Here is a 19,989-nt window from a genome sequence, read left to right as displayed (position 1 = left end):
TCAACAGGCTCAACCACCTGGATACCTCCTAATAAGAGTTTCTTTCCATACCCTTAGCCATGAACTTGGCCCAGGGTACCTTAAGTATGAGCTATCGTCAGGGTTCCCGTCAGGGTTATTTGAAGTAACCAAGAGTTTATTTCATCCCAAGAGCTTCCCTTTTTATCTTCAGTTTGGGAGGAGTGTTTCACAATGCTCATAGCATTCCATGGTGGTGCAATACTTAGTTTTTAAAGAAATGCTCCTATAGCGGGAGTGTGTGCCCAAATATGTTTTACCAGTAGATGTGGAAGCTCAAAGGTATTCAGAGCATGAACAGATGTTCAACTTGATTCCTCATGAGAGGAGATGCAAGTCAGACCATGAGGAGGTAAGGCTTCACGCCGCTCCTAAGAAGGACGGACGAGGCTTGGTGAGATGTGGGGAGATCGAGACCTTGTGCCCTGCCAGGCACAAAATGGGGGAGCCTCTGTGGAAAACGGTTTGGCGGTTCCTCAGAAGGTTAAACCTAGACCTACTGGATGGCTCAGCCGATCTGCACATCGGGACATTCCCCACCGAGTAACAACAGGGAGCGAGGAGATGCCAGTGCACAGACGTTCACGGCAGCACTCTGGCCAACAGCCCAGAGGTCGCAATCCCCCGAACGACCGTGGTGACTGGATACACAAAGCGTGGTTCGTTCTTGCAATGGAATGGCACTCCCTTAACATTCGAGGACTGTCTGTTGGTGGAGCACTACTGGGCCATAGGAAGGAAGGAAGCTCTCACTCAGGCTCTACCGAGGGTGTGCGGTGAAAATACCGCGCTAAGGGAGAAGCCCGGCACAAAAGGCCCCACAGTGTAGGATCCCGGGTCTGTGAGATGTCCAGAATGAGTAACCCACAGAGCCAGAAAGCAGCCTGGTGGTTGCCCCAGAGGTCGACCCTCTGAGCAGAACTCATACTCGCTGAACACTTCCCGTTGTGTCTTGTTTTCATTGTACAGACAGGTGACTTGAGCCCAGAGAGGCAGAGTCACTTCCCGGAGGTCACCCAGCAAGCCTGGCTGGAGACTCCAGGAGGGGCCGTGGAGGGGGCTGGGAGTGACTGCTTGCTCAGGGGGACACGAAGTCCGTCTGGATGGGGGGATTCAAATGTCCTGGAACTAGACAGAGGTGGCTGTTGCACAAAATCACGACTGTGCTGCATGCCACAGGAGCGTTCACTTCCAGATAGTTAATCCTGGGTCGCGTGAATTTCACCTTAATGAAGAAATAAAGGTCAGTAGGCCACGGCTCCAGCGGTGGGAAGCCAGGGACCTGGCCCAGCAGTGAGGCAGCTCCAGCAGAGCTGTGGGAATCTGCTGGGCATGAGCCACCACCCCCTCCCCTGGCAAAGGTTCCCCCCCCACCCCCAGAGGCCCAGAGCCCGTGCCCTCCCCCACCAGCTCAGCAGTGGAGGGAAGAATGCAGGGCATGCTGAGGTCTCCCTCCTCCCCAAAGAGGCAGGCCAGCAGGGACAGAGTGTGGGGCGAGCAATTAGCAGGTGCTTAACAAGACACGAGGGGCTGGGCCTGAGGAGTGGGATGGAGGGCTACATTTGGCTCCATCAGGCCCTCCAGCTCCCTCCTGTGAGGCCCAAGACTTGCCTCTACATCACAGGTGGCCCACAGCGCTCTCTCAGCAGAAGCTGGCTCGCCTTTGACCAGGCGTCCTGGCAGCGGACGGGACACGTTCCACAGGTGAGTGGGGGAGACGGAGGCAGACAGGGCAAGTCAACGGCAGGCGGGGGCTGTGGAGTCTCCAGCCAGGCTTGCTGGGTGACCTCCGGGAAGTGACTCTGCCTCTCTGGGCTCAAGTCACCTGTCTGTACAACGAAAACAGGACAAAACGGGAAGTGTCCAGCGAGTGTGAGTCCTGCTCAGAGGGTCGAGCTCTGGGTCCTCAGTGGAGAGACTGAGAAGCTTTGGAACAAGGGAGACTGGGAGGTGGGTAGCTGGTTGACCTCCCCAAGCTGCTTCATCCTAGAAAGGGAGGTCCGAGTGCCCTCTTAGAGGGTTAAGTAAGACAAAGCCTTGTTAAGTGAGGCTTCAGTAGGTCAGGTTAAGTAAGACAAAGTCAAACTCCTTGCGGTGGTGTCAGGTGCACGGGAGGTGTGGAAGAAATGTTCGCTGTTAGCAGCAGGGCCATGTGGAGCCAGCGCAGGCTTCTCAGCAAGGGAGAGGTCATTTCAGCGTGGCGGTGGCCATTATGGAGGTTCAGTCAGAAGGAGAAGCCCGTCCCCAAAGAGCCCAGAGAAGGGGCAGTGTTGATGGTGAAGTGTGACAAGACGAGAACTCAGTGGGGCACTGGGAGGAGAGGAAGAAGAGGAAGGTCATGTAGAAGCATCAGGATTCCTCAGGGGGCGGAAGGAGACCAGGCTGCCGCCCGCATCTCTGGCCCAGGTTCCTGGGTGGTCAGTGGGGCCAGCACTCAGCCTGGGCACAGAGGAAGAATGGGATTGGGGTAGACGCTGAGCTGGGCTTGACACGGGTTCTGTGGGACCCAGGGTAAGTTCAGCAAAGGTGGGGTGCCTGGAACCTCGGGGTGGGACCCCAGGGGACACAGTGACCTTGGTAGAGAATGAGGTGGAATCCACCATTCGCTTACCCACCCACCCTGGCCTCGGCCTCCTCTGAGTTCCTTAAGGATATGCGGGGATGTCTGTGCATGTGTGCGTGTGTGTGATATTGCAGTTGTTTCAAAGAACATATATTGGGTTATCTGGGTGGCTCAGTTGGTTAAGCATTTGCTTCCGCTCAGGTCTTGATCTCAGGTCCTGGAATTGAGCCCCGTGTTAGGCTCCTTCTTCAGTGCAGATTTGCTTCTGCCCCTCCCGCACTCAGGATCTCTCTCCCTTTGCACACTCTCTCAAATAAATAAATGTGCTTTTTAAAAAAAAAAAAAAAGCATAGATCATACTTCACGCTGGAGTCTGGCTTGTATTCATCGTTCAGATTAGGAAGTAAACATCTCTGTACATTCCCCCTCCGTTCCTCGACTCCCATATGCCTGTGTCACACCCCTCCCTCCCCCCTTCCTCCCCCTGGTCCTGAGGTAAGGACATCCTACAACTAATGTGGGTCAATTCCATGCACATTTGCAACTTTCCTCTCCGAGATGTATCCACAAGCGATCCACAGAATCGTGTGACCTGGCTTTAAATTTCACATGAGCAATGTAATTCTACCCACATCCTTCTGTGGTTTTCTTCTGTCCCTGCTTCGAGATTTCTCCGGACTAGTGAGAGCAGTTCCACGATTCCTTCATTCCTCTGACTATATAAATGTCCACCGGTTAAAAGTGTCCCAAAGGATGTATGCACCTCTACTGTGGATGAGCACTACTCGTTCCAAACCTCCCTGAACAAGTCTCACTATGCACCTTCTAGAGAATTCCTCTGTGATGGAATTGCAGGGTTAGGAGGGGTCCCTGTGTTTGCCATCATCTCAGAATTCTCATCCACAGCTTGGGGAATGCAGACTTAAGATGCTCCGTCAGTGGTGCACGACTCCACTACCACGTGCAACAGGGCACAACGTTGACTTCCTGGGCAGGGGAGGAGAGAGACGAAGCAGCAGGCATAAGGTCCCAGGGAGGAAGATCTTCCTCAGTTTCAGAGAACACAGTCCTGAGGAAACAGCAGCCACCGTGGGTTGAGCTTCGGAGGAGGAGGAAGGATCTGTGGTGGGTCTTGAATCTGGAAAGGGCTCCTGAAGCTCGAGGCAGAGAAAAGAGGAAGTCCTTGAGGAAGGGCCAAGCTTGGACCCATCCTTGTGGCTGGGGAACCATGACAAGAGTAGAAACTGGGGAGGTCAGCAGGGGCTAGACTTTATAAGATTTGTGTTTTGCTTGGTTTGAGATTCCGCACGTAAGTGATTACCAAGCTGTGTTTGTCTTTTTCCATCTGGCTTACCTTACTTAGCACAAGACCCTCAAGACCTTTCTGTGTTACCTCCAATGGCAGGATTTCCTTCTTCTCCATGGCGGAATGATATTCCAATCATGTATATGCCACATTTTCTTGATCCTTCATCCACTGACAGATACTTGGGTTGTTTCCAGAACTCAGCTGCCGTGAATAATGCAGCGAGGAATGTAGGGTTGCAGATAGCTCTCAGACATTCTGCTTTCATTTCCTTTTTCATTTTTTGAGAACTCTCCATATTGTTTTCCATAGTGGCGGCACCAGGATTTGGAGTTGTCCTCTACATATAATGGAGAGAAGGGTGCTCTGTGAAGGACAGGATCTAGTTGACTTCTATAAACATTTCCTTTTGTCTGCTTCATGAAGATGTTATTTTAGGGGCTGGAAGTGGAAAACGGAGCCGTGTGGCTATCTGGGAAGAAGAATGAAGAATGTTCTAAGCGGAGGGAACACAGTGCAAAGGCCCCGAGGCTGGAGCATGCCTGGCTTGTTCAGGGACTGTCAATGACACCAGAATGAGTGCAATGGAGAGTAGGAGGTGAGATCAGAGATGAGGAGGAAAAGATGGAGAGAGCGTTAGCTCAAGGTGATGGCCCTTAGGTCACATGCAACTTCAAAAAAATCAAGATTTTCTCTTAACATCAATACTGTTGTTTGAGGTGCTAAAGTTCTCTCTTGCCTTCTACTGAGCAAACTGTTTTTTTTTTAAACAAACAATTTTACTGAATGCAAAGTCCTAGTTCTCCTAGTCCCATCTGAGAATATTATATATTTGACATCTCTCCACCCATTGAAGCTCTAGCAATGATTTAATTGTCCTATTTATTTGAAGAGCTTGATTTTATTAATATTTGTCCCACAGAGCTTCACAGATAGACTCTGATCAACTTTTAGGATTTGATAAATGGATGTATTTTTACTCTTGTCATCAAATAACGGTTTCATTTTCATGAGATTTAGTCCTGGACCCCCAAATAATCTCCCGGCCCCCGCACCTGGGGATTGATACTTATTTTGTTGGATTTCAGGTAGCATCCCATGTTTCTTCATTCCTGTAATATCTCACACTTCTGTCTCAGTGGGAGTTTTTTTCACTTATTTTCGTGTGTTCAGTTCTTTTTATATATCAAATTATCATCAACTTTAATAACCCAACTATTCCTTTCTCGTAAAACTAGATAGGGTGTTGATGTCCCTATTAGAATTGCATTAATTTAATTTATTTATTTGAGAGAGAGAGATTGAGCATGCGTAGGGGGAGAAGTGCAGAGAGAGAGGGAGAAACAGGCTCCCCACTGAGCAGGGAGCCCAACAGGGGTTTGATCCAAGGACCCAAGATCATGACCTGAGCCAAGGTCAGACGCTCAACTGACTGAGCCACCCACGTGCCCCTAGAATTGTATTTATTAATGCCAACTCTTAAAATCTAAAGACAACCAAAAAATACACACCTTTAGTTTTTAAGTGCTGACTCCTTTCCCACAATTATTACTGAGAAGAATTTACAGGACCTGACAAGATTTCCAGGCTGTTCTTTGCAGTCTTAGCTCCTCAGTTTTTTCCATTCGCATTCAAATACACTTCCAATTCTCTCTTTTTCAATCCCCAGCTCTTCACACACATTGAATTATTCTCTCTGTGTTTACTGGATGCATGGCAGCATATGTAACATTTTAAGAAGCATATTTAAAGTCCTCCATTTTTGTTGTTATCTTTTTTGAATCATCCAGCAAAAGCTGAAGAAAGAGGCTTCAATGATACCAAATTAACATCCAAAAAAGTCTGCACGATTTGCACAAAACTCTGGACTTACATTATGTCTGTGAGTTATGCTTCTAAAATTAATTCCGGAAAGTTACGCTTCTAAAATTAATTACGGAAACAACTTTAGTGACATGGATCATGATTGAGGTTTTCCTTATTTGAGTAATTCTACACCAAACTATTTTCTCTTTTTAGGGAATGGGTTTTGCCACAAGCAAATCCATCAGTCTGAATGGCAATTGTCATGCCAATATCGATATAATGGTTTTGATGTTTTATTAATTATATCAGATCTGAAAAGTCTCTATGACTTTTAACAATACATCAGAGTATTTTAAAAGACATATTGCTTTCTAAATGCTTTCTGTCTGCTTTACCAACATATTTGGAAATAAAACAATTTTTTCCAGGAACTTTTTATCATTCCATTGATTTTTAGTGTGACACTTAATAATGACATTAATTTCATCTTTTGTCCTTGAGTATTACAAATTTTCTTTGTTTGAGCCCCAAATGAACTAACTATGATGGCAACTGAAATCAGGTGTCAGCATTTCCAATCTCAGTGAACAGCTTTTGAGCAGTATTTGGATCCAATATTTCCTTCACCTGTTACTACAAACCACCCATACTTTCAGTGTTAAATAGTAGTGTGCAAAAAATATAAATTAGTTGTCCTATTTTACAGTGAGTCTTACGCAGAAGCACAACCATTCAGGTTGTTCTGACTTCTGCTAGCATCGGATGTAGCTGGGAAACAGATCACTGTGAATAACATTCCTCCTCTATTCTCCCACAAATCCAGCAGAGTACTCTTCATGATATTTAATAGGAACCTTGGAAAGTTTAACCAAGCTCTGTTGCCTCTTCGTTCTGGATACTTTCCCTTAATGTCTTATTATAAACTTGAATTGATCACTATTCAAACACTGCACACTTACGCAAAAATTAGAACGCACAAACAGTAAACAGCAAAGTAAATCTTAACTATCTAAATCCAGAGTCAACCTCAGATTTGAGGATACTGAGAGACTAGTCCCTCTTCCATAGTGCAGATCATAAACACGTGACCACACCGTTCACCCTGACAAAAGCCAAATTGACAAAAAAGTTTTGCAAACACTTCTCAGATGCTGCCGGTGCATCAAAGCTCATTGCAACCTCCAACAACAGGGAAATCGAAATCTTGAGCTTACCTTATAATTTGTATTAATTAATTTTACTTTTCTTTGGAATTACCATGAGGGTATCTTCTAGCCAAATATTTCCAGATTGTAGCAACGGACAAATGTTCTGGCACATACTGGCTGCATACTAGCCTTGGAGTGGCAGCAGGAGGTCATGGCTGCTCTATACATGCAAGAACAGGCAATATTTTTGAGGAGCGCTCATTTCAGGGAAGCAGAGAAAGGGGGCAGAAGCTGGAGGGCTATTGGGGACAAAGAAGGGCTTCTCTCAAAGGTGGAAGAAATTCCAGAATCCTTGAGTCTTACTTTGGATTCTCCCCCAAGCAGGTTCTCACTCAAGGGCAAATTGTATGTTTAAGAAGTAATCCCGGGAGATCTAATGAGCATTTGGAGAAGAGAGGCATGGGAGAACAGATGTCCACTTGGGGCACATGAGGGGGGCATCCTTCTAGGGCTCCCCAAGAGAACACACCTCAGAACTGCCTCTTTCAGAATTGATGAAGGCAAGGGGAGCCACCCAACAAGGACAGGTCCTCTGCCAGCTGTAACTCACTCCTGGGGGTGTTAATGCTCACATTTCCATCTTACCCCATGTGCCAGCTGAGCTCAATACTGTAACAAGTTGACCACCTGGGGCAGCGAGGTGTAGGGGTTGCAGGTGAGAAATGGTCTGCATGCTTGGCTGCTGTGCACCGATCCTGCCGGTGGGTTGTGGGGAATGAATGGTGTGTCACTGATTGAAAGGCTGCAGCAAACAGGTGGGTGGATGGGGTCCTGTTACAGGAAAGAGTGGGAAGAATCCACGAACGTCTGAACTAAGGAGAGGGGATGAGATCAGGGTGCAGTGGAAGGGTTGGCCGTGATCAGGACCCTGGACAACTCTCAGGTTTCCTTTCTGATTGATCCAGGATGGCCATGCAAGGGGCAAATGTCACCCCTGTCTCTGAGTTCCTGCTCCTGGGGCTCTCAGAGAACCCCGAGCAACAGCAGCTGCTGTTCATACTCTTCCTGACTATGTACCTGGTCACGGGACTGGGGAACCTGCTCATCATCCTGGCTATCGCCACTGACCCCCGACTCCACACCCCCATGTACTTCTTCCTGGCTAACTTGGCCTTTGTGGACATCTGCTTCACCTCCACCACCATCCCCAAGATGCTGGCCAACCACGTGTCAGGGCACAAAGGGATCGCTTATGCAGGCTGCCTGACCCAGATGTTCTTCTTCATCTGGTTTGCTGGCATCGATAGCTTCCTGCTGACCGCCATGGCCTATGACCGCTATGTGGCCATCTGTCACCCTCTCCACTATGCCAGGTCTGTAACACCACAGCTCTGTGGCCTCCTGGTGGCTGCATCCTGGACTGCAGCCTTCGGCAATGCTCTGACCCACACAGTGTTACTGACTCGCCTCTCATTCTGCACCCACAACAGGGTGCCCCATTTCTTCTGTGACCTCAGTCCTCTGCTGAAGCTGGCCTGCTCTGACACCTTTCTCAATAATGTGATGGTGTACACCGTGGGTGCCTTACCCATTATCACTCCTTTTGTGGGCATCTTGGTCTCCTACACACGCATCTTTGCCACGGTGTTGAGGATCCCCTCCACGAGAGGCAAGCAGAAGGCTTTCTCCACCTGTGGCTCTCATCTGTCTGTGGTGTCCCTGTTCTACGGGACACTCATTGGGGTTTATTTCAGCCCCACGTCCTCCCACACGGCCCAGAAGGACACAGCCGCTGCGGTGATGTACACTGTGGTCACTCCCATGCTGAACCCCTTCATCTACAGTCTACGCAACAGTGACATGAAGGGGGCCTTGGGGGCCCTCATCAATAGGAAGCCAGTTTTTCTTCAGTGACCATAGCACTGGGATGTTTGACGACCCAAATCCAGTGCCCATCTGTACGAAATTTTCTTGCATGGTCCCAAAGTTAGATGTTTCCTTCATATCATTCTCCGTGGTTCTCTGTGTATTACTTCATTCTTCCAACAACAACTTCTTGAACATTTGTTATCTGTAGACACTGTTTTAGGGGCTGAAGGTCCAAGAGGGAACAAACAAAATCCCTGCCCTTGTAGCACTCCCACTGCAGCCTGGAGACCACATCACAGTTAAAGGAAGTGCTTGGGGAACTAGAGAGACCGGGATACAGACCCCACCTTGGTTAACATTCAGGTTTACCTGCTCTAATACAAAGTTGCAAATACAGAGGCTCAGAACTGGTAAGATTTTGCAAGCTGAACTCTTTGTTTCTGTAACAACACGGTTTTTTCAAAAACTTAACGTAGACATATGGTCTACTTGTTTCTAGTATGTTCCATTGTGAGGCACCAGATCTAATGTGCATTTCTAGCCAGAGTTCTTGTGTTTATTGATTTTGCAATATTTGCTTCCTTGAACCACCTACATTTTGGTCACTCTCAGTTAATGGTCATCTGAAACAATAGCCTTGGGTAGGAAACAAGGTCCTTATTTATACTCTTTTGAAGGACAGGAAGCTCTTCTAACCTTCTGATGTTTCTGACTTTGAAAAGTGGCCAGTTCTGGTCTGGGATCATCTCTTTCTTGTGATTCCTTGCTGCAAAGTAGCGAGAAGCAGCCAACTCACAGTGATGTCATAGCTCTTTCCATTCAGTTCTAGACACACAGGCTCAGTGAACGAACAATCCACCTTCCAGGTTATCACCAGTCAAGGTATTGTCAGATGTTGGTCTTTGCCATAAGGAGGGTCTCCAGCTTTCTAGCCTGTGACATTTGTGTCTTTACCACCGGACCACTCAGCTCATACAACTAAGTTTTCAATGTTGTGATGTCAGCATCTCACTTCTGCTCCATTTTCTGTTTAAGTCTGATGACTAGCTTATGTATTATATTAGATTCCTGGGGATTCTGTTAAAAAAAATAATACCATAAAGGAGGTGACTTACACAGGAGTTTGTTATCTCATGGTTCTGAAGATCAGAAGTGGAAAACCAAGGTATTGGCAGGTGGGTTCCTTCTGAGGCTGTGTGTGAGGAAGAATCCGTCTGAACCTCTGTCCTAGCTGGTGGGAGCTGGTGCTCTTCTGGCCATCTTTGGGGTCCCTTAACTTGCAGATCATGCTTCATCTCTATGTGGCCTCCTCCTTGTGCAAATGTCCCCTTTCTATTTTTCATTCATTTTTTAAAAAGAATTATAATTAACATAGTATTATATTAGTTTCAGGTGTAAAATATAGCGATTCAACAAAATGTCCCCTTTTTAGAAGGAGCCCACCCAATTCCAGTATGACATCATCATAACTGTTACATCTGCAACAATCCCATTTCCAAATAAGCTCAAATTCAGAAATACTAGGGATTAGGACTTAAGATAGGAATTTGGGGAGGGAATATAATTCAACCCAAAACATTTGCTTAAAAAAGAAAAAGGACTCAAAAGGAATATGACTTGAATAAGGTAAAAATTCATTTTTCTCGCATGTGACAGTCAGTGTTCTAGGTCAGTGGGTGACTCTGCTTTAAATCATTCAGAGATCCAAGTTCCCCATGTCTTATTTCTGGCCCATTTCCCAGAAATTGTTATTACTATATTACTACAAAAAAACAAACACTCAGAGAGCACAGGGAGGCAAGCACCTGCTCTCAAAGTACCAGGTAGATCTCCCATCTTGTCACAGGCTACAGCTAGCTGCAAGAGAGGCCAGGAAACGTGGTGCAGCTGGCTCACTGTGCTGCTCGCGCTGTGCCTCTTACTACAGAAGTGGGAGAGGGTAGACTTTTGCGGAGAGCTAGCAGTCCACCTTCCGTCCCTCTGGCCGCCAATTCCATGAAAGCATGCTTCTGCCAGAGATTCCACCTAACACCCCTGCCTGAAGACAGCCAGAAGTCCCAGCTCCTTGACGCAGTCAGCTCCGTTCAGAGTCTCTGGCTGATATACGGCCACCTTCATCATGGTGGGATGTTTCCCCGTGACCCAAGAATTTGCAAAGTAAAGGTGCATTTACCTGGCTCCTCCCTTGCCCACTGTGCAAAGGAAGACCAACTGCAGATTAACGATCCAACCTCCTGGGGTAGGATTTATGTAAGAATGCCCTGCTTGTGAAGTGCAAACTCCTTGGCTCACTGGGGGAGATCCCGTTGTCTGTTGTTCCCTGTGGTCTCTGGTTTTGCCACCTGCCGCCTTGTCCATGCACCCTCTGTGGCCACATGTAAAGTGAACATAGAAGGAGACGCCCTTCTTAGGCACTCTGCAGTTGTCATAGATTGGTTCCTCTGTTGCAAATTAGTGCAAATGGCTACTGTTTTGAGGCTCAGACAGACATAGACTGGGCTCTCGATTTCAAAGGAATTCTGCAGAACATTTGGGAGGCTATTTGCTTTGAGTCAGGAGCCACAGCCCAAGTTCTTTCCCAGGGAGAATTTTTGCATTCCTTGATTTACTCAGGTCTCTTGAGCATATTAACGGCTGATACTTGAGGTCATCTGAAACAGAGGTCTTGGGTGGAATGGTGCGCTCGTCTCAGCCTACCGACAGGGCTGCTCTGGCTGGCCAGGCCTGAGGCCCTCACCTATTTGTGGGAGTCCCCCCAGATATTTCCTGACCAAGTCAGTATTGTGATGGGACCAGACATCCTGGTGCTTCTTAGGACTGCAGGACGCACCTCGGCAACAACCATCAGGGAACTTTGAAAAAAAATAAGATTTATTGCTGATATTCCTAGAAGGTTCACAGCCCAAGTCTGTGGCTGGAGGGAGACGGAGCACAGACCTCAGGCTCTGCAGCTATGAGGGTCCATGGGTGAGGTATGCAGGGTTTCAGGGGATCACTCTGTATTGGCTCCTTGAAAGCATGCAACTCTTGATCTTGGGGTTGTGAGTTCGAGACCCCTGCTGGGTGCAGAGATTACCAAAAAAAGCAAACTTAAAAATTTTTTTTAAATGAAGCATCAGAGCAGGAATTCGGGAGTAGGAAGGGAAACATGGGGTCAGTCAAGAGGTCTGTTGCCTAGATTATCTGAGCTTTTGAAAAGGGGAACTTCATGGCAAGGGCAGACTAATTCCTTATCTGGTTGTTCTGCTAGGAGCCCCGTCATGCGATGGCAATACGTTTAGTCAAGATGGATGAATTCCTTGGCCATGAAAAAGAAGGAAATCCTGTCATTTGCCACAACATGGAAAGCCAGTAGGCATTATGCTAAGCGAAATAAGTCAGGCAGAGAAATACAAACGCTGTTTGATCCCACTTGTAGGGGGAATCTAAAACAAAACAAGTAAAAAAGGAAAAAAAATCCTAGATTCAGAGGACTGGTGGATGGTTGCCAGGGGCTCAGGATGAGTGATAAGGAACGTGGGTGAAGGGGGTCAGAAGGTACAAACTTCCGGCTAAAAAATAAATAAATCATTGGGTGTAGTGTCCAGCTTGGTGGCCACACTTAACTGTATTGTATATTTGAACGCTACTGAGAGACCAGATCTTAAAAATTCTCTTCACCAGCAAAAGGAGAGTATACCTCTCTGTGCTGGTAGATATTAACTAGATAGATAGATATTAACTAGGCTCACTGTGGTCTTTCACAACATATACAGATGTTGAATCATTATACGGTACCCACGAAACTAAAAGCAAGCAAGCAAGCAAACACGACCAGCTGAGTTAGGACAAGCATCAGCAAGCTTCTGTCAGTCTACAGGCCAAATCTGGCCCACCACCTGTTTTGGTAAATAAAGTTGGATTGAAATACATTTTTTTAAAGAAATGGACATCTTTCGAAATGGATGCTTCAGTGGTTAAAAGCTTAGGGTCAGCCACTTTCCCTACAAAAGACAATGCCCTCCCTACCTCTTCCCCAGCCCCTTGGGGACCCTCAGCTGTGGACCTTTCTATCTCTGTAGGGCGACACTGTTCCCCCTGAGTCCACATTTTCTTGTAAACTTTGCACCAATTGGCAAGGAGCCACCAACTCACAATGATTTTTTTGCTCCTTCTAATCACTTTATCGAGGGATGTGGGCTTCTTAACCACTTGAACCATCTTCCAAGTTCTCAACAGTTAAGTTTCACCTTGGCTTTGACCTAAAGAGGATACCCAGCTTTCTAGCCTGAAATACTCACCATCTCAGCCACTGAGATAACGCCCTCTACTGTCACGGTAGCTCCCTACTTCTTCAACAAATTAGTATACTTCAAGTTTGCACTAAAATGAGGCCAAAGATGTGTATGTGTGTGTGTGTGTGTGTTTAAAGATTTTACTTATTTATGAAAGAGAGAAATAGTGAGAGAAGGAACATGACCCCAGGGGAGTGGGAGAGGGAGAAGCAGGCTTTCCGCTGAGTAGGGGCATGTTAAGGGGCTGGGTCCCAGGACCCTGGGATCATGACCTAGAGTGGAAAGGCAGACGTTTAATGACTGACCAGCCAGGAGTCCCTAAGGCTTTGTTTTGTTTTTTAATAAAAACAATCCTATAGCTAACAACATAAGAGTAATCAAAACAATATGGAGAAATGTCTTGGATTGTATTCCCAACAGAGGACACCTTAAAAAAAAAAAAAACTGTATTGTCTTCTCAACAATTCCTCACTTCATTGGTTATTCCTTTTTTTTTTTTTTAAGGTTTTACTTATTTGTCATCTCTACACCCAATGTGGGGCTCGAACTCATGACCCCAAGATCGAGAATCACATGCTCTTTTGACTGAGCCAGCCAGGTGCCTCTGATCATTTCTTTTGGAGAGAACCATGCCATCTCCTTTTAGCATGATCCGATCCAGTTGTCCTCTTGACTTTGCTTTAGAAAGAATCTCTTTGTACCGTCTAATACGAGGTCCCTATACCCATCAAAACTGATGATACAGCCCTCTGCATATTCACTGGCTTATAAAGGCATTCCTGAATCTAAGATCTCTTTCACAAATACCTGAAAATGATGGGCTGCACTATCACCTTCTGCATTTTTTGGCTCACATGGACCACACTAACCTACCTGAAACTCTTTAAATGATAGACTTACTTTAAAAATTGAAGCAAATGGTAGTATCTATGGTACACAGACATGGCCTTAGCAGACTGTTGATGGCTCCTTCCCTGTATTCAACCCACCAGTAGTTCACCTGCAGATGGTTCCCATTACATGCCTACAGTTTCCAACATGGAATGTTCATGGCCCGCATGGGACAGACCAGAAGCATCAGGACATTAATGCCTAGAGGGGAACCATCAACCAGTGATGGTCAGCAGTTGGTAGGCAATTGCCCCTCGCTTCTTGACCTTCCCCTAGATGACTCTAAACCGTCTGTGGAGTGGGAAGTCAGAAGTTGCTGAGAAGACCCCAAGAGGAACCAACACCCAGTTGCCTGTAGCAGCAGCCTACTCACGAATGAACTTTCCCTCCTTGTCTCCTTTCCTCATTCTCTCACCAGACTTCTAGGACCATCTCCCACAAATCCTTATTTGGGGGGTCTACTTTTGGGGAATTCAAAAGTAAAACATGCACAAAAATGGTAGAGGTGATGTAGGAATGACTGAAGTTTGTAAACCCTGAGATAGTGCATCTAAAACACTCGGTGTCTGGCACAAAGTAAGAACTGAAGAGATGTTGTTGTTGTTGTTACTTTCAAATTGTAGTAAAATGTACAAAACATGAAATTTACCATCTTCACCATGTTTTAGTGTTCAGTTCAGTGACATTAAGCACATTTACATGGTTTACATTTACATCACCACCAGCCATCACCAGAACTTGTTCATTTTGCAAAACTGAGACTCTGTCCCTGATAAATGCTGACACCCCCCCATTCCCTCCCCCGGCTGCTGACACCCGCCATCCTACTTCCTGTCTGTATGAATCCAGCTCTTCTAGGGAGACCTCCTATAAGTGGGGTCAAACAGTATTTATGCTTTCGTGACTGGCTTCTTTCACTCTGCATGACGTTTTCAAGATTCATCCATGTTGTAGTGTGCGAATTCTCTTCCTTTTGAAGATTGAATAAGCTATTGTATAGCTATGCCATGCTTGTTTATCCATTCAACTGTCAATGGATACTCAGGTTGCTTCCAGCTGTTGGTTATTGCGAACGGTGTTGCTATGAACATGGGTCCACAAAGCTATTGTTACTTTTTATCATTAATCCATTTGTTCAAAGTCTCAGGAATTCTGATAAGCCAATGTCCAAACTAAGGTTATTTCAGGAATCATTTCCATATAATGTAGGAGTATAGAAGGATTCCTCCAAAAACAAAACAAAACAAAACAACCCAAAAACCCCAGACTTCCTAAGTCAAAGAAGGCAGCTTTGTTGGATGCCCAAGATGTTGGTCCTTCCTAGAAGGAGCGGTTCTCAACAAGAAGGACAATTTAGACTGCCCCCCCCCCAGGGGACATTTGGCAATGTATGGGAACACTTTTGAATTGTCATGACTGGGGCTGGGGTGCTAATGACATCAAATAGGTAGAGGCCAGGGATGTGATTCTACATCCACTGTACAGACAGTCCTGTGGCATGAAGAATGATCTGGCCCCAGATGTCAACAGGCCGAGGATGAGAAATAAGCCTTAAAAAGACGGCATGCTTTTTAACTCATTCTCACCTCACTCTGCACCAGCTCAGAAAGGCAGCAGCAGAGGTGAGACCTCAACAGGGTATTCCAGCATTCCATAAGAGACACCTTGGCGACAAGCGGCATCAGAGAGAGCAACGAGGTATCAAGAACTATGAAGGGTCTGAGATTTCACCCTACTTACTAGCTGACAATTTAACCTACCATCACTATGGATGCCGGCAGAAGACACGAGACTCCAGGGCCAGAGACAAAAGACTTTATTACTTGTGGTGCCAGCAGCATAAACTTCCTGTTTGTGCCAGTTCCTCCTAAGTCCCACAGAGACCATACAGGTGGACGCAGATAGGCAATGGAGGCAAACCGTGTTTGTACTACGGCCGAGGAATTCCAAGCTGAGAAGTAGATTACGAACAAACCTGTTCTACCCTTATCTCAGAGGGAGGCATTATCTTTATTATATGGACAGCAAATAAGCCTGCCCTCTGCTCTGCAGGAAGAAACTCTGTCTCCCACAGCTGTTTGCTATACAAACATCCTTGAAAAGATAGCCAGAATAAAACACTCCCCACGCCACTGCTTGTGAGTTGTATAGAAATGCCAAAGTCGCAGAAAGTTGTCTCTGAATAGCAGTAGCATTGAGACCCAATAGGGGGTGGCCATCGTTTGTAAGGATAATTTGGGTTGGAGGTCAAGCACGGAAGGCTGCTCAGGATACAGTGCAGTGGTTCAATGAATACACTCTAAAGCCAGACAGTTCTGGGTTCTGTTACTTTTTAGCTGGGTGACCTTGAGCAAGTATTTGACCTCCCTGTGCTCCAATTTCTCCTCTATTTAATGGAAATGGTAATAGCCCCTATCTCATAGGGTTATGTGAAAATTAATATATGAGCTTATATATGCAAGGCACTTAGAAGAGTGTGAGCAGATTGAGAGCCATGTCAGTGTTAACTATAATTATTATTAATTAGCATGACAATGCCACAGAGCTTGTGGTCATGCCTGTTTTTCGGCATTTGTGGGCAAGCTCTCTAACCCACACAGTTCCCTTGGAGCCTGTCTCAGAGATTTCTGGGAGGACACAGGGCTCTTTGGTCCCTCCTCCCCCTACTGACTTAGTAAACAGGGCAGCAGGGCTGGAGTGGTAGTGGTTTCAGGACTCAGGGAATCAGACAGACTTGGGTTCAAATCCTGGCTTTGCCATGTGCCCGCTGTGTGACTGTGGTGAGCAGCTTCCTTGTGGGGGGTCTCCAAGGTCACTATACAAGGATCTGGGTAAAGGATCAATGACTCTCTCCTCACACAAATACTACACACACACACACACACCCTGCATGTGACCCACCCAGCATACACTCTGGGTCATCCTTAGCCAGTGCCACTTTGATTATCACAGTTGTCATGTTATTATTCAACAAGCAAGATTCCATAGAGTGCAAGATGAGATCTTTGCTCTTTTCAACCAATACTAGGTTCATTCTGGCCCCTGCAGTTTCTCCGCATGCCTCAACCTCCAGAAGACAAATCAGGGGCCCCCTGATACTCTCCTCTGTCACCTGACCCTTGCTGGCTCATCTCCCACCTACCACGCTCCTCACCTGTCTCCTCACCATCAAGGCACATTCACCCCCCTCTCAGACCCTCTCACCTGTGGACTTTATATATGCAACACCTGTTTCTACTCCCTCACCTCTCAGTCCTCCTTCGGACCTCACTTCAATTGCCACCTCCTCCGGGAAGGCTTTCCTGACTTCCACTTTCCAATCAGGAAATCCCTGTATTGTATACTCCATTAACATTTTATCGGAAATGCTCACTGCCTACCCAGGGGCCCTTGGCTCCCACTGCTCCTCTGGCATGAAGGGCTTCCTTCTTCTTAAACCTACATGGGGGTGGGGTGGGAAGGGTGCCCCTGGCAAGGGCACCCACTCCCCGACACAATCAGCCTTCAACCAAGGAGGACGGGGACTGGTGGATAAATACCCCAGCTTCCCTGCCCCTCAGTCCCTACAACTATGAGGAGTGTGTCCTCCGCTGTACCCCCAGAGGTGCTGGGCGGGACTATGCCCCAGTTGTGCAAAGAGGTGACCGGCTTCAGTATGGCAGCCTTCCTTTACTGACCTCTTTTCCTTCTCTGTCTCACTTTCCCACCCTCTACCCATGTCTCCTTGGGTTGCCTCCCAATTAAATTACTTGCCTTTGAATTCTTGCCTCAGCATCTCCTTCTGGGGGAGCCCAACCTAAGACAGCAGTCCGCCCTATTATTATAATGAATGCCGTAACTGTTCGCAGCTATTGGTCATTTTACTCCCTGGGCTGAGTCAGGTCCATCATCATGTCTTCCTAAGCCCATATGGTGCCTGGCATGTAGTAGATGCTCAATAAATGACCCCAAGTCTCATGGGTGTGAGGTGGCCACAATGGCAGCGGTCACTACGCTCACCACCATCCTCTGATCCCACTGTCGGGAGGGGAGTTCACTCCTTCTGAGCTATAAATGGCAGCTTCCACCCCCCTCATGCCCCACAGCCTGGACAGCTGGGCCAGGGACTCCAGGAGCCCTGGATGACCCTTTTAGCCCTGGCCAGCCCTCCTTGGGTGTCTCTGGGGGCAGACACACAGAGAGGGCATCGTTTGTAAGGATAATTTGGCTCCCGAGGCTACAGGGCAGGGAGCACAGCTGGGCTCTAACACCATTTCTAGCCTCTTTCTCCCCTTCCCAGCATCAGATTCCACCTCTGGGAGCTCCTTGAGCAAGAGGACATTCCAGAGACAAGGGTCTACCCTACAAGGCCACCGAGCTAGCTGACAGCTCCTGAGGGAGGGATCCTTTTCCTGACCTGGTGGTGTCAGGCCTGGAATTAGCCACAACACCTGCGGTAAGGCTGGTTCGAGGGACTCCCAGGAGGCAGGGGGAGGGGAGGATGTGGGGAGGGAGATGACCTCTGATGACCCCGTCTGAGACAGTCAGAGGATGGGAGAAGAAGGGCAGAAAGACATGGCAGGGTGTCTTAGGACGTCTCTCCAGCTCTGTCTAGGGGCAGCTGGGTGAGGTTCCAGTTCTGCCATTCACAAGCTGGGTGACCCGGGTGAGTGACTCTGGGCCTCAGCTTCCTCCTCTATAAATGGGAATAAACCCGTTCTTCTAGGTCTTAAGGTTCAGGGAGGCTGAAATGAGATGCTCTGAGTGGAGTGCTCAGGATGGCACTGGGCACAGCACTTCATTATCTGTCCCCAGTCTTTCAGTCATCACGGACACTCTTCAAGATGCAAGCATGACGGTCTGCTTGTATCCTAGGAGGAAACCGGATCTGCACAGCCAGGACGTGGGGAGGGGTGGGATAAGGGAGAGAGATGGAGACAGAGTTGGGGAGGGATCTGGGCCAAGCCCCCTGGATTCCTGAATGTGGGGACAAGCCAATGTTGTTGGAGAATGAGAAAAGTTCCAGAATGTTCTCCTTGCTACTGTTTGGGCCCCCATGCTGATGGGGGAGGGACAGGAATTCTCAATGTGACAAAGAAAAGGAAGCTGGTTTGGGGGGCAGAAAGAAGCAGGGACTCTTTATCTGGGCCAGACACCCATGCTCCCCAGTGGTGCTGGCCACCGACCCATCCCTCTTTATCCCAGTCCTTCTGTGGTCTTGGGCAGGAAACATGGAAGCCTTACTCCTACTTCATCCCACATAGAAGCTTTGATGTTGGGGCTAAGGGTCCAGCTGTCTAGGAGTCCAGGAGGGCTTTCTGGAAGAGGAGCCTTCTGATCTGAACTTTAAAAGATGACTAGTTTCCTAGCTGGAGAAGAGCGAGGGGCGTTGGGGGGGGGTGGTGTGAATGTGTGCGAGAGAGCGTGTGAATGTATAGGGGCAATTGTTCACTTTAATTAACAAGGGTTCTCTGATCTTCTGGAGGCCAGGTACTCAGGGGCCACAGACATGACTGATGCACAGGCCTGCCCCAAAGCGGCTCATAGTTCTAACCCGATAACCAAATAACGGTAATGGTAGGACATGCCATGTTCTGAGCATGGGCCGCGGGGGCTCAGCACGGGAAAGCTCTCTGTGTTCATCACACAAAAGAATGAGCGACTACACCTTTCTGGAGGCAGATTGCTGGAGGACAGAGGGGCAGCGTAATGGGGCAGCTGGGGGTACCCTACCTGCAAAGGCCTGGAGGTGGGGAAAGCACAGCCCAGCCTGGGAAACACCGCTGGGGAGAGTTGAGGAGGGAGCAACGGACAGGAGTCTGAGTGACAAGCTGAGCTAAGGCTACCTCCTGTTCTAGTGGTGTTGGGGAGCCACAGAGAGGCACGGAGCGGGGACGGGAGGGCGTGCCATCTCAGGATGGCATCAGGGCCTGGTCTGGGCCTGTCTTGGGCTCCAAGGATTTCCAAGAGGTGATCCAGGTCAATCTCACCCTGGTGGTGCCTGCCTGCAGGGGCAGGGAAGAGGACAGAGAGACAGACAGGAGGACACAGATAGAAAGAAGGACAGGGGGAACCTGAAAGGATAGACAGAGAGACAGACAGACAGACAAAGAGATACAGAGAGAGTCCAAGAGA

General features: G+C 47.7%; 1 protein-coding gene across 1 annotated transcript; it reads left to right on the top strand.

The window, feature by feature from the left end:
* The first annotated feature begins 7,807 nt into the window (after positions 1-7,807).
* LOC101687453 (olfactory receptor 1361-like) lies at positions 7,808-8,755 on the top strand. The gene has a single exon (XM_004761182.2). The coding sequence runs from the start codon at positions 7,808-7,810 to the stop codon at positions 8,753-8,755; it is 948 nt and encodes a 315-aa protein (XP_004761239.2).
* The last annotated feature ends 11,234 nt before the right edge of the window (positions 8,756-19,989 follow it).

Source organism: Mustela putorius, unplaced genomic scaffold, assembly GCF_011764305.1.
Source record: "Mustela putorius furo isolate JIRA1106 unplaced genomic scaffold, ASM1176430v1.1 tig00000095_pilon_pilon_pilon, whole genome shotgun sequence".
NCBI classification, from domain to species: domain Eukaryota; kingdom Metazoa; phylum Chordata; class Mammalia; order Carnivora; family Mustelidae; genus Mustela; species Mustela putorius.
Note: the sequence above shows the minus strand (reverse complement) of the source record. Positions and strands in the feature narration are given on the sequence as shown.

Bases quoted from the DNA above. Each gene is read 5' to 3' on its own strand.
- LOC101687453 (XM_004761182.2), top strand. From the start codon at position 7,808: ATGGCCATGCAAGGGGCAAATGTCACCCCTGTCTCTGAGTTCCTGCTC.